Below are 12760 nucleotides of genomic sequence, written 5' to 3'. Positions count from 1 at the left end.
AGGTTCTCTTAATAAACTTTAAAGCTTTAGTTCCTCTCCAACCCCCCCCCCCCCCCCGGTCCCGTTCCACCCCCCTCGCCTCCCACCTACCTCCCAGTTCAAACAGAAGTTGAAAATAGAAAAAGGTTCTTCTTGATTTTGTTGTTTTGCAATGCTATTTCAGGTGGGAGGTCTCCTTTCACTTGGTATCCTCAGAAATATGTTGACAAAGTGCCAATGAGTGACATGAACATGAGAGCAAATTCTAGTAGAAACTTTCCGGGAAGAACTTACAGATTCTACAATGAAAAACCAATCTATCCATTTGGCCATGGACTAAGCTACTCGACCTTTTCCTCATTCATAATTTCGGCGCCTCCCACCATTGTCATAAAGCTAAAGACAAGACATGTCTCAGATACCAACTTAACCGCCCAAGCCATTGATATTTCAACCGTGAATTGCCAGAATGTAGGGATAAACATCACAGTTGGGGTCAAGAATAATGGCAAAATGGATGGATCCCATGTTGTCCTAGTGTTCTGGAAGCCGACAAATATGATTGGAGCGCCTAATATACAGCTGGTGGGATTTGAAAGAGTCTGGGTGAAGAAAGGGAAGACCCAAACAGTGACAATTAAATTGGATGTGTGCAAGGATTTCAGCTTGGCTGATGCACACGGGAAGAGGAAATTAGTCCCAGGGATACAGACTATAATGGTTGGTTCTTCCAGTGAGCACCAAGTTAGGCATCAGTTTAACCTAAGGGTGGCTACAAAAGAAGAAGCCAAGATGGAGCTTTAATTTATGTCTAATTCTTAACAGACATGCATATACAATGTGTTTAAAGTAGCTAGTGCACTCCAGTGTTAGTCCTAGAAGTGAGGAGTGCTTATATCTAGGTATCTGTATTGAAATGGAAAGTATACTAGATAGAAGATCATTGCTGACATGCATTTATGAAACAACCAATTAATGCAGTGCAATATCAAATAAAATTATAACTTGAGATTTCTATTGTATCATCAGATGTCATCCTGCTCGCGCATTTTCATATCTATACTAGCAAAAGTTTCAAAAGAGATACTTATTACTTAATAGAGAAGTGGAAACCTGAAAGTACGATAAAAAAATTGAGGTATTTCATTTGGATATGCATACAAGTGTACTGGGATGATTGAGGGCAAAATCCTTCTAATAGAAGATTGTTTGAATATTCCTTCATGGTCTTATATGTACACTTCTCTTCTCAGATTCTTTCTTCGAAGTTATCTTTGTCACTTTGGAATTGCAAATACCATATATTTCTCTATGCTCTCTTCTTTTAACCTGCACAGCCAATAGAAAAGTTTCAACATATACAAGCTAAGTATTACATTTCTTGATTCTTCTAGTTTTTGTGATAGTCATCATCATCGTATCTGTAGTTAATCCTCACCTGAAACATATACTCTACACTCCCTCCATCCCATTTTATATGAGGGTGTTTGACTGAACACGGAGTTTAAAAAATAAATGAATTTTTTTAAACTTGTGGTCTAAAATAAACCATTGAAATTTGTGTGGCTAGAAATCATTTCATTAAAGTTAAAAAGGTAAAATTAAAGTTGAATTGTTACTAAATATAAAAAGTTGTTATTCTTTTTTAAACTAACCAAAAAAGAAAGAGTGTCACATGAATTAGAATGGAGGAGCAATAGCTTTGTTCACTCCCTCCTCACCTCTGATAAATCCAACTAATAGCCGAACAAAAAGTAAAAAGTAAAAGAAAAGGGTCCTTTCATTTTTTACTGTTTTACTTTTGCAAAATGCCTATTACTCGCAGAACTAAACGAAATTGTACGTGAGAAGTGTAACTATGGACTATGGAGACAGCCTTGTGCTTTTTCTTATTCACATTGTAGTACATCATCGTCAGTAGAATGGCTCAATTGCTCCTATACTATGTCATAACTATGTTGTTAATAATCACACAACAAAATCCACTTCTTTAAACCGTGCACTCATTGCCAGTTTCAAAAATTGGGTGCTTAGTAACTCTAGTGTTTTACTAATTCCTGTCTAAATCATGTGTTTGGGTCAAGGAGAATGGGTGCTTAAGCACACACCATTTGCATGTAGGTCCGCCATTGAGTACAGGTAAAAAATTGTATGGGTTAAGACTTTATCCACCCGTCCCATTCCTCCCTGTCATCCCTAGTGTCGATTTACTGAAACTAACGAGAAAAATAAAAATATAAAAGCACACGCCAATACAAAAATAAAGATCTTCCCCATATGTAGAATTCGTAATGCATATTTACATGCCCCCAATATTTACCAAATGGAAGTATCACTTCAGTATTCACTATTAAGCCCCATTCTAAATGTGGGGAGTAAAAATAAGACTACAAGCTACAAACGATAATAAACATCACGTCTAACAGAAATCACTCTACACTATATCAGCTCCGGGCCTCGTCATTCGTAAGGATTTCTGAAATTCTTTAGAAGTTCAGGGATGTCATAACCTAGCATGTCATCAACAGATTGTATCAATTTGGGCTTCAACTTCTCAAACTTATCAATGTTATAACCACTCAGAACTTCCCTGAAGTGTTCGACGTTAGGAAAATCTCCAGCTGGCAGATTGTGTTCCTTTTTAACCTGTTTTGATGAGTTGGTGATTAATACACAATACTAGAACTCCGTATAAGAATCATGTCAGAAGTGCATCAAATTGCTGGTTGGTGAGAGAAACAGACCTTTACAAATTGATCTTCCAAGTTATCAATAAGTTTTTGCTGGGTCTTGGCTTTGCCTATCATAGCAGGCATCTCCTTTTTCAGGTGACTGATAATGTAAGCATTTATTTTGGCAGCTCTAGCACGTTTTACGAATTCATTTATCTGCACAAAATTTAGCCTGTTTATTATCCTCATTTCAAGCAAATTAGACACAAAGTATAAAGGGCAGTCCGGTGCACTAAGCTCCCCGCTATGCGCGGGGTCTGAGGAAGGGCGCCATAATGAAGATTGTGAACTTACACGACGATCACAAGCCTTCTTTGGTATGTCTTTCAAGTCGGTAAGGAGATCATCTTGTTCCTTCTCAAAAAGTTCTTTTCCAATTGGCCCTGTAGCAGCCTCATTTATTGGTTTGTCATTAAATGATCTGTAAAAGAGAAGACACCACATTAATATGGAACTGCAGAAAGTAATGAAATTCTGTAATATTTGATATCTAAAAGTGTGGAAGGACTCAATATCTGCTTCATGAGCATGCATGTTATACCTACACTCGAGCACGAGAGAAAAAAGCGAATGATGGGGCAAGCATCTCAAACGAGAGTTGGAATTTTTGGATATAGTAACCCCCCACCCCCCAAAAAAAACTGCCAGGAGCCAACCAGTTGCTCTTTTCCACTTTGCGCCCTAGTGACGAGAAACCCAACCTAATGGTTGGAGGTGGATTGTTCATACCACTAGGCTATCCCTCCATTATTGTAACCATGTTAAAAAGCATGGTCTAACTCCCAAATCGGAAGTCAAGTCTCATAAGGTGCAATTAAGATCTCATATCCCCTTGCAATAGTCTGATGTAAGTGCAGGGTTGATACATCTTGAAGACATCCAGAAAATCATAAATACTCGGACTCCCAGAATAATAATTATTAGATTGTGCAACTTAATTACATTTTGATGGGCAGAATACCTGAACTGATTGTAAGAATATAGAGATCATACCCTATGTAGACACGCGAAACTTCAGGGGTGTTTAGAACCTTTCCTAATGACCACATCAATGCTCCGTAAACCCTCATAAGCTGCAGTTGACACCAATAATTATATCAAATTGTAGCGAAGTCCAGAAATAGGTGGAAAACGTAAACAGACCGAAAAATAGAAGTTTATGCCTACTTGTTGAGTATCAACTTGGTCAGACTTGTTCAAAACCACCCGTATCTTATCATCATGGCCTCGAAGAGACGCAATCACACGTTTGAATTCATCACTTATATCAAGTTTGTGAGGATCAAACAAAAGCAGAATGAGATCACACTTAGAAGCAAACCAAGATGTCACTCCGGTAAAATCGTAGCTCCTTTGTGTTCGTTGTTTTTCACCCGATAGAACTCCAGGAGTATCCACAAATGTGATGTGCTCCAACAGCTAACATGAGAGAGGGAAAAGATGTTCAAAGTCTGGCAAGTTTAGGAGAAAGCTCTGATCATTTTATGTATTCAGTACAATAGAGTAGCATAACTCACAGGATGCGGCATTTGAGAACACTCAAACTTTGACAAAAATGAAGTTCCAAAAGTTGTCAGACCGCTAAATGGCATATTTGCTTGAACAGCGATTGTGTTCCCTGGAATACTTCTTTCGTCGGGTCCATTCTGTATAATACAGTAAAAAATGAATACCAGTCCAACAAAAAGTTTAGCATTACAATCATTTTTGACAAAACTATTACCAAACATGCACGACAGTGGTATAGCCTTCTCATTTCCAACTAAAGGTCTGGTTTACCTAGCAAAACTGTTGCAGAGTATTCTCAAGGAACTCTTTGATGTGATATATTTGGAATATGTGCTAGGACAGAAAGGTTAAAAGATATCTCCATAAAAAGATAGGTACAATGAATTGAAAAAGCCATCTTTTTCAAGTTAGTGCACACTATTTGGCACAACTTCAAATGGAAAGAAAGACATTCAACTCAAAAGAGGAAACACTAATAACTTCTCTTTTGTCAGCAACATAATCCAAAAAGGACCGAAAGCAAATGACCACAGTGTTTAGCACAAACAAAGATAAATGAAAGTACCATGACAACCACAAATCTGTCTGTTGTAGGCTCTGGTCCAATGTGAGCACCTATAGACAAATAAGGAGCATAAGCATCAACAGCCGTGAACGCACAACCAAGAGCACATGGACAAGAAAAAAGGAATTTAGCTAACCTGGATAACTGGTTCTAAGTAAATGCTTAATGAATGTTGTTTTTCCTGTTGAGTATTGACCCAAAAGCATCACCATTGGTTTGGCATCAAAATCACTATTTGTCTACCAACACAGAGCACATTAAGAAAGCAGTCAGTGGCTTCTGTATTACTTTTCCATAGATTAGTACGAAAGAAACAATAGTAGAATGGAAATGATATAAGCAAGAGTCTCTTCTCCTATTTCTTTTTTTGATATAGTCAAAATAAGATTATTTCTCCTATTTCTTGAAAATAAGCACAACTAAGATGAAATAAACCACGTACCAATAATGGAGAAACGAAATCATTAAAGCGATATGTTGCTTCCAGTGGCTTTAGTTTTTGGATGTACAACTTCTTCAGTCCATCAACTATCGATGTAACAGAGGATAAAGAGACCTGAGGTTTGACGGAAAAAACCAAGCCTCATTTAAATAGAAAACACAGAAAATTTAGCATTAAACACGCTATGAAATGCTACAGGATGTTATTAGGAGAATTAAGGGAAAATAAATTCAATGCAACACATTTCAACAAATGGCTTATAACATAAAATTAAACAACTTTCTCATTAATGGATAAGGACAAAAGATGCTTCTTAACAAATAGACTTAGGGAAAACATCTTATATGACTTCAATTTGAGAAAATAGCTAAATAAATTTATATTTGTAACTTGTGAAGTTATATAAAATTTAGTACATAAGTATGTCAATATTTTAAGAAGTCCCGATCAAGACATCTGTCATATAATTTGGGATGGAGAGAGTAAGTGGCAGGTATTCCAATTTAGGAGAAAGGATATCAGGTTAACATGGCAAAACTCGGAAAGCATGACATTAAAAAAAAAGATACACAACCGGCAAGCAGAAAAATGCATTGACTACGAAAGAAAGTGCAGAGTTCTGTGAGCTTACAAACAAAGTACAAAGTAACCACATACCAGTGCAGAGTTCTGTGAGCTTACAAACAAAGTAAAAAGTAACCACATACCTTCTTTACAGATGTTGATGATGAAAACCACTTAGCTGAAACGGAAGATTGCACTGTAGGATCGCCTGCTTCCAAATCCAATTAGTTAGACATAGATGATCCATCTAACTCCCTTCTCAATTCCCAATAAAGATTAAGAAAGATGTCGTATGTGTTGAGGTAAAATTACCATTCTGTTCAGGTTCACTTTTAGGCATACGCTTTTTCTTCTGTATTATAGAAAAAACAAGTCAATCGCACCACAATAAATGACACCTAATGCAGAAAGCACACCTAGCATACTTACAGTTTGAAGTAAATCAAGACCTTCCAAGGTAGGGGGTTGCAAATTTTCAAAGTCAACTGCCATGATTAAAATTGATCTAATTGTAAGAACAATATATGACGACAATCCTATAGCTAATGAAAGTGAATACAGCGCATTGTAATGAACCAACTAGTTTGCTAGAGAATTCGAGAGACTGCTCTCGTTGCTAGAGTACAGTTCTAAAATTAAAAGGTTCTAAAGCTTGCAAGTTACCTTCAGCATTTAAGAGATCACTGCTTACTGGGTGACCAGCTTGAGCCAAAGAGACTAACTACATGTTGGAAAAAAAAGAAGGATCGGAGTCTTATCTGGATTGAAAATTAAATACCAGGCTGAGATGCAAGTCTGCGATGAAATGAACTAGTACCTGTATTGCAGTAATAAACTCTCTAAAACCGAGAAAACCTTGCCGTTTGGAATCTGCAACTGCCCACACCTTAGGAAACACGAAAAGAAAAACAATCCGTTGAAATAAAATTAGCGAGTTAAGAAGAGAAAAACTGGCGAAAAAAAAAAAAGAGCAAATCTGGCAGAAAAAAGAGCAAAACTGGCAGGAAAAAGGGGATCAATCTGATGCTATAGTAGAACTACATGGAAACTGACTCATAATAAATCATAGGGTGGACAACTGACATATAATAAAGGACAGTATGAAAGTCAAAATACTCCCTCCGGTCCAAAAAATTGAGGTTTTAAGCTTGGGTACATGGAGGAATTTACTAACTCCTAAAAGTTAAGAGGGCTTTTGACTAAGGTACCCTTAATTATGATCTTTTCTTTTTAGGTTGACATAAATATTACGGGGATATGGGAATGTGTCAAGGGCAAGTTTGGAAAAAAGTACTAAATATTTTCTTGGTTTGTAAAACATCGATTATTTTGGACCAACTTTTAGAGGCTAAAACCACAATTATTTTGGACTGGATGGAGTACAAAATTATTGCAGATTGTCAGTTGATATTGGGCATAACATATGTAGCACTCTAAAAGTAATGTACATATTTCCATTCTCATCAGGTATTTGAGAAAAGCTTCAATGCTACCTATGTAGCTCTTATTCCAAAGAAAGTGGGGGCAACAAATCTGAGAGATTTTAGGCCCAATAAGTCTCATAAGTGGAGTCTATAAAATTATTGCAAAAATCTTGGCAGAAAGATTAAAGAGGGTGGTGGAACAGCTTGATCAATAAACATCAAATGGCCTTTATTAAGGGGAGACAAATTATGGATGCAGCTCTCATTGCCAGTGAGTGTGTGGATTCAAGGTTGAGAGGTGATGCTCCTGGTGTCATGTGTAAGCCTGATATAGAGAAAGCGTATGATCATGTAAACTGGAATTATCTGCTAAACATTCTCAGACAGATGGGCTTTGGAGATAGGTGGCTAAAATGGATAGCTTTCTGCATTACAACTGTCAAGTTTTCAGTCCTGGTCAGTAGCGAACCTGTTGGCTTTTTCTCTTCAGAAAAAGGACTCAGGCAGGGGGTCCCCTATCCGCTATCCCCTTTCCTGTTCATTTTAGCTATGGAGGGTTTCAATAGTATTATAAGAGTAGCTATACAAAACAGGTGGCTAACACGATTCAAAATTGGAACTAGGGAGGGTGTGGATCTAGAGACCTGTCGTATGCTATATGCAGATGACACTGATATTTTGTGAGCCAACAATTGAGCAAATAAGCTTTATCAGACTGATCCTGTTAGTCTTTGAAGCATCTTCTGGCTTGTGTGTGAATTGGAGGAAGAGTAGTCTTTTCCCAATAAAGGAAGTGGCTCAAATACAGCTTCTGGCCAATGTACAGAGATGCAGGGTGGAAAACATGCCAACTGTCTATCTTGGCATGCCATTTGGATACAATCATAAAGCTTTGGAGATATGGAATGGTATAGTGGCAAAAACAGAGAAGAAGTTAGCAAAGTTGGAATCTTTGGGAAGCAGACTCAATCTGATCAGTGCTGTTTTAGATTCATTACCAACCTATGTAATGTCCCTTTTTCCTGTTCCATCAAAGGTGGTGAAGAAGCTTGACAAACCGAGAAGGGATTTCTTATGGCATGGCAGAAAAGAAGGCAGAGGGTATAATCTAGTCAAATGGCAAACCACTCAATTGAGCAAAGAACAGGGAGGACTTGGAATTAGAAATTTCAGGTTGCAGAACAGTAGCCTTTTGATGAAGTGGATGTGGAGGTACAATGTTGAAGAACAATGTTAAATAACAAGCCTTATGGAAGGAAGTCATACACTGCAAATACGGACAGAGAAGTACCTGGTGCACAAGTACAGTAACAAACACTTATGGAGAAGGGGTGTGGAGATCAATCAGAGCTTTATGACCAAAATTGGAAGTGAATTCTTGTGTTATAGTGGGCAATGGCAGGAGAACTAGGTTTTGGAAGGAAAGTTGGAATGGTCAGGTTGCTTTGAAGGACTCATATCCTGATTTATTCTTATTATGCAACAATCCTAATGCTACTGTTTTTGATTGCTGGAGCCCTCAAGGATGGAATTTAAACTCCAGAAGGTATTTGAATGATTGGGAGGTAGAAAGAGTGGCAAATCTTTTGAAGGATATTGAAGGTATTACAGGTATTTCTACTGAGTTTGGCAAGTGGGATGGAAACATAACAGGAATGGAGTGTTTTCAGCTGATAGAGTTTATAGAAGGGATATTATGGGATTGGCAAGGGACAACCCACACTTATGGAGGAAAATCTGGAAAAGCATAGCACCACTCAAAGTAAAATGTTTCACCTGGCTGGTGGCTAGGAGATCTTGCCTAACACATGAAGTGCTCCAGAAAAAGGGCTACCTGTAGTTTCTATATGCTGCTTATGCAACGAAACAGGGAAAACAAACAGTCATCTATTTCTCCATTGCAGATTCACAGCTCAGATTTGGGCAATCTTTTTTAGCCTCACAAAGGTTAATTGGACCATGCCAGCACACACCTCAGATCTACCGAGTTGTTGGGTGAGAAGGAGTGGAAGTAAGAGTCAGAAGAAGTGGTGGAGGAGTATCCCTGCCTGTGTTTGGTAGTCTGTATGGAAGGAAAGGAATGAAAGATGTTTTGAAGATAGGTCCAATTCTATTCATAAAGTGAAGGGGAATTGTATTGTATCTTTTTATTTTTGGTGCAAAAGAACAATGTATAGAAGAAGTAGATCAACTTGTTGAATTCTTAGGATCTTTGTAAGTAGCTTTCTCTTGCTCTTCTTTTTTTCTTTTTGGAGGTTGCCAGCATACCCTTAAAATGCTGAGGAATACAACAGTACCAGTTTCTCAAAAAGTAATGTATTAAGTAAGCATCTATTCATTTTTGGGTGTAGGAGAAGGGAGGAGTATTAACTTTGCCATCCAATTCTTTCGGGTTTCTTTACCATCTAAACTTAGTTCTATCACTGCACTTGGCCAAATATACACACTTTATCCACTGGTTTACTTCTGTTCACTCTTCATAGGAAAGTGTTAACATGAACTGCAAATGATTAGAAGTGGTCCAATAAACAGGATTCCACTTAGCAGGACCGGCTAATCAACATCTCTTTCCTCCTCTATTTTGACTTTCAAATTGGAGGTCACTCTCATTAGTTGTAAAGATGAGGTTCACAGAAATACTTTGCAGTCTCAACAGTGCAAGAGGTTCACCAGTTTGAAAAGTTCAGATGGCAAAGCACAACACTCAAGTTTGGCATTCCAAGCGCAAGTAACCACAGTATCGATCAATCAACAATTCTGCAATCTCAAACTAGTTGGGGTTGATTAACGTGAGTGATAATAACAACTAAGTTCAAATATTGAGTAGTTGATATCGCCTATACGAATCCTTTGCTCTTCATTGTTATGATCTTAGCTACATCACATCAATTATGATATATGGTGTGGCTTTTGAGGTAACTTTCTTTAATGTGATTTTATCTCTACATCTGTTTATCAACTTCAATCGTCATAGTATTGATTGCTTCATAATAGGTCTACACAGGATATGATCGACCCATCTCATGAAACCTTTTCTTATTCATCGTCTATGTGTTCTACTTGTATACTTGTACATTCTAATGGATGTGATCATTAGTAATCTTGTATGACTACATAGCCATTTTAATATTTGTATTTTTAAGATGCTTATCTTGTGCATATGTTGGATACTCAGAGTGTAGAGATACATTCACTCTCCTTGTATCTCTACTCTCATATCATATTGTTGATCTCAGCATTTTGATGACTCTCACTTTGTGTGGGATTCCTACTATAGAGAGAAATATGGATCACCCGGTGCAATGGGAAAGTCCAATAGAATTTTGTTTCAACAGTAACTGAACAGAAATACCAGATATACATTCATGATATTACATCACCTAAGAATCAGAGAAACACAATGCTGAAAGACCTACTCCAACTCCAATTAGAGATATAACCACAATGCTTAAAGACCTACTCCAACTCCAATTAGAGATATAAACACAATGCTTAAAGACCTACTACAATCTCAGACACAAAAGTGTTGGCCCCAATTAAGCCTAACTTCTTAAACGGCCATCAAAGATCAGAAACAAGAAGTTGGATGAAGGCAGCTGCTAATCTGGTTGAGTTCATTCAATTATGGAAAATGCTTTACACAGATTGGGTCAGTTATTAAGCTAAATAAAGAAGAACAGAAGCCTGTGTTTACAACATGGACAATAAGTTCACTAGTTTAAGAACGTATCCTCCAATCCAAACATTAAATATTAATAAGGCCTTAGCCAAGCTTATTATCTTATACTACCATTCATGATGAAGATTATAGGCAAACACAAATCAACCAGAGAACAGCAGTCTAAGTTTTATAGGAATTGAAACATATAAAACCTGACTTTAGAAGGGACTACAACTAATGAACCATACTCGAGTAGCAAAAACTGTCACTCTAAGCCATTCTCCCGCACCAAGGAAAGAACAAGCCGACAAACGGAATGCAAAAAAACACCCGTTTGGCCATGGATGATTTTCACTTTTTTCCAGAGTTTTATTCCGGAATCATGTTTGGACATAGAATTGTTCCAATTTTCCGGAATTCGAAAAACTCCAAATATCTGTTTTCGCATTTTTCACTCCAAATAACTCACAAAAATTCAAACATTTTTCCAAGTTGTATTCATGTTCAAACACAACTCCAATTTCTAAATACCATATTTCAACTTTTTTCCAAATTTCACATTTTTATGTCCAAACGCCCACTAAACTTTGGTGTTCTCAACCTCCACCTTAAATATGTGGCAGAAAACAGTAAGCAAAAAAGTTAGTTCATCCCATTTACTTAAGCTTTTGGAGCAGAGTTACTCTATACCCGTGGAGAGAATCAATTAGTCAATGTGCATGTAATCTCACTCGACATCTCCATTACAAAAAAAATATGGAACAAGAAATCTAGTTCAAAAGAAGATCCTCCATTCCAAAAGGTTACTAGGCCAACAGTTAGGTTCAAAGTTGTACTCTCTCAGTCCCGCCACACTTTCCTTTTTACTCTATACCAAAAAGAATGTCACATTTTTTATAATTAGAAACAACTTAACTTTTAGGTTTGTTTTTCACCAAAGTCTTCCGTTCTTTATTAAACTTTGTGCTTAGTCAAACAGTGTCACATAAATTGGGACGGAGGGAGTATATCAATTAAAAGTAGCAAAGAAAAAAAAAACCTGTTTAAGATCGTGACGAGGCAAATTAGACATGGAAAAGAACTTGATAGCATCGCCTCCAGTGAGACGTCCATCTCCATCTAATACAACATACACAAAATTCGTGAAATCAAATGCATACATATAAACACAACAAAGAAGAAAAGAGTATAGTATTAGTACCTGAATCTGCTAAACTAAACCATTGTTGATAGATTTTCTCATGTTCTTTGGAGCACCGATTAATCGAATATGTATCAAACTCCATTATTCTATTCGCTTTCCAAAATACCTCTCCTATATTTAGGTTCCGCTTTTTATGTTTACATTTTTCTTTTTTCTTTTTTCTTTTTTGTGATACTTTGAAGAAAAATCTACGGTAGGAACTTTTATCTTATCGGTGAAGATTTGAATCTCACTTGTAACTCTCTCTCTCATTTCCCCTCCCCTATCCCTATGTAATAAAAAATAATTTTAAAAAAAATTGCCAGTCAAAAGTGCTCATTAAAAAATAAAAAACACTTGCTTAGGGGAATGTCGGCATTTGACTAAAATTTTGGTAAAAAATAAAAATATGTTATGAAATATATTATGGACGTCCATATCACAAATATAATGCTTCCTCCACCATGTTAATGGCTCCTCCATTTTCCTCCACCATCTTAATTGCCTCTCTACTATCTTAATGGTTCCTCCATTAATTCATATATTAAATGTATATGTATCACTATAAATAGAGGCATAAGTTTTCATATGAAATGGTACTTGTAATACATCTTGGAAGAACAATAAAATCTCTTCTCTTTGTCACTCTATTTCGCTGCTTTTCATCCTTTGATATTGTGACTCTTTAGCTTCATTTTATA

General features: G+C 36.9%; 2 protein-coding genes and 1 long non-coding RNA gene across 4 annotated transcripts; 1 reads left to right on the top strand and 2 right to left on the bottom strand.

Moving 5' to 3' along the window:
* The first annotated feature begins 149 nt into the window (after window positions 1–149).
* On the top strand, window positions 150–1110 carry LOC132029412 (probable beta-D-xylosidase 5). The gene has a single exon (XM_059418689.1). The coding sequence runs from the start codon at window positions 217–219 to the stop codon at window positions 781–783; it is 567 nt and encodes a 188-aa protein (XP_059274672.1). The 5' UTR covers window positions 150–216; the 3' UTR covers window positions 784–1110.
* Window positions 1111–2232: 1122 nt separating this feature from the next.
* LOC132031386 (EH domain-containing protein 1-like) lies at window positions 2233–12268 on the bottom strand. 2 transcript variants are annotated; one of them, XM_059421322.1, is made up of 16 exons: window positions 12078–12268; window positions 11916–11995; window positions 6609–6707; window positions 6455–6512; window positions 6221–6276; window positions 6104–6143; window positions 5935–5999; window positions 5228–5341; window positions 4922–5024; window positions 4786–4835; window positions 4229–4357; window positions 3879–4130; window positions 3705–3784; window positions 3006–3132; window positions 2724–2867; window positions 2233–2625 (listed from the first exon to the last, which is right to left on the bottom strand). In XM_059421322.1, the coding sequence occupies exons 1-16, from the start codon at window positions 12160–12162 to the stop codon at window positions 2440–2442; spliced, it is 1668 nt and encodes a 555-aa protein (XP_059277305.1). In that variant the 5' UTR covers window positions 12163–12268; the 3' UTR covers window positions 2233–2439. The 2 variants fall into 2 exon arrangements, with proteins under 2 accessions (XP_059277305.1, XP_059277306.1); XM_059421323.1 differs by having other exon boundaries at window positions 6609–6677; window positions 12078–12266.
* Window positions 8210–11402, bottom strand: LOC132031387 (uncharacterized). The gene is made up of 2 exons (XR_009408261.1): window positions 9484–11402; window positions 8210–9425 (listed from the first exon to the last, which is right to left on the bottom strand). It is a non-coding gene; the product is annotated as an uncharacterized LOC132031387 (long non-coding RNA).
* Window positions 12269–12760: the final 492 nt, after the last annotated feature.

Source organism: Lycium ferocissimum, chromosome 9, assembly GCF_029784015.1.
Source record: "Lycium ferocissimum isolate CSIRO_LF1 chromosome 9, AGI_CSIRO_Lferr_CH_V1, whole genome shotgun sequence".
NCBI lineage: Eukaryota > Viridiplantae > Streptophyta > Magnoliopsida > Solanales > Solanaceae > Lycium > Lycium ferocissimum.
This window is presented reverse-complemented; position numbering and strand designations above follow the sequence as displayed.

Bases quoted from the DNA above. Each gene is read 5' to 3' on its own strand.
- LOC132031386 (XM_059421322.1), bottom strand. From the start codon at position 12,162: ATGGAGTTTGATACATATTCGATTAATCGGTGCTCCAAAGAACATGAG. The intron at 6,513-6,608 runs GTACTAGTTCAT...TCCAACATGTAG, and splicing joins AGTTTATTACTGCAATACAG to TTAGTCTCTTTGGCTCAAGC. The intron at 4,131-4,228 runs GTGAGTTATGCT...CTCTCATGTTAG, and splicing joins GTTCTCAAATGCCGCATCCT to CTGTTGGAGCACATCACATT.
- LOC132029412 (XM_059418689.1), top strand. From the start codon at position 217: ATGAGTGACATGAACATGAGAGCAAATTCTAGTAGAAACTTTCCGGGA.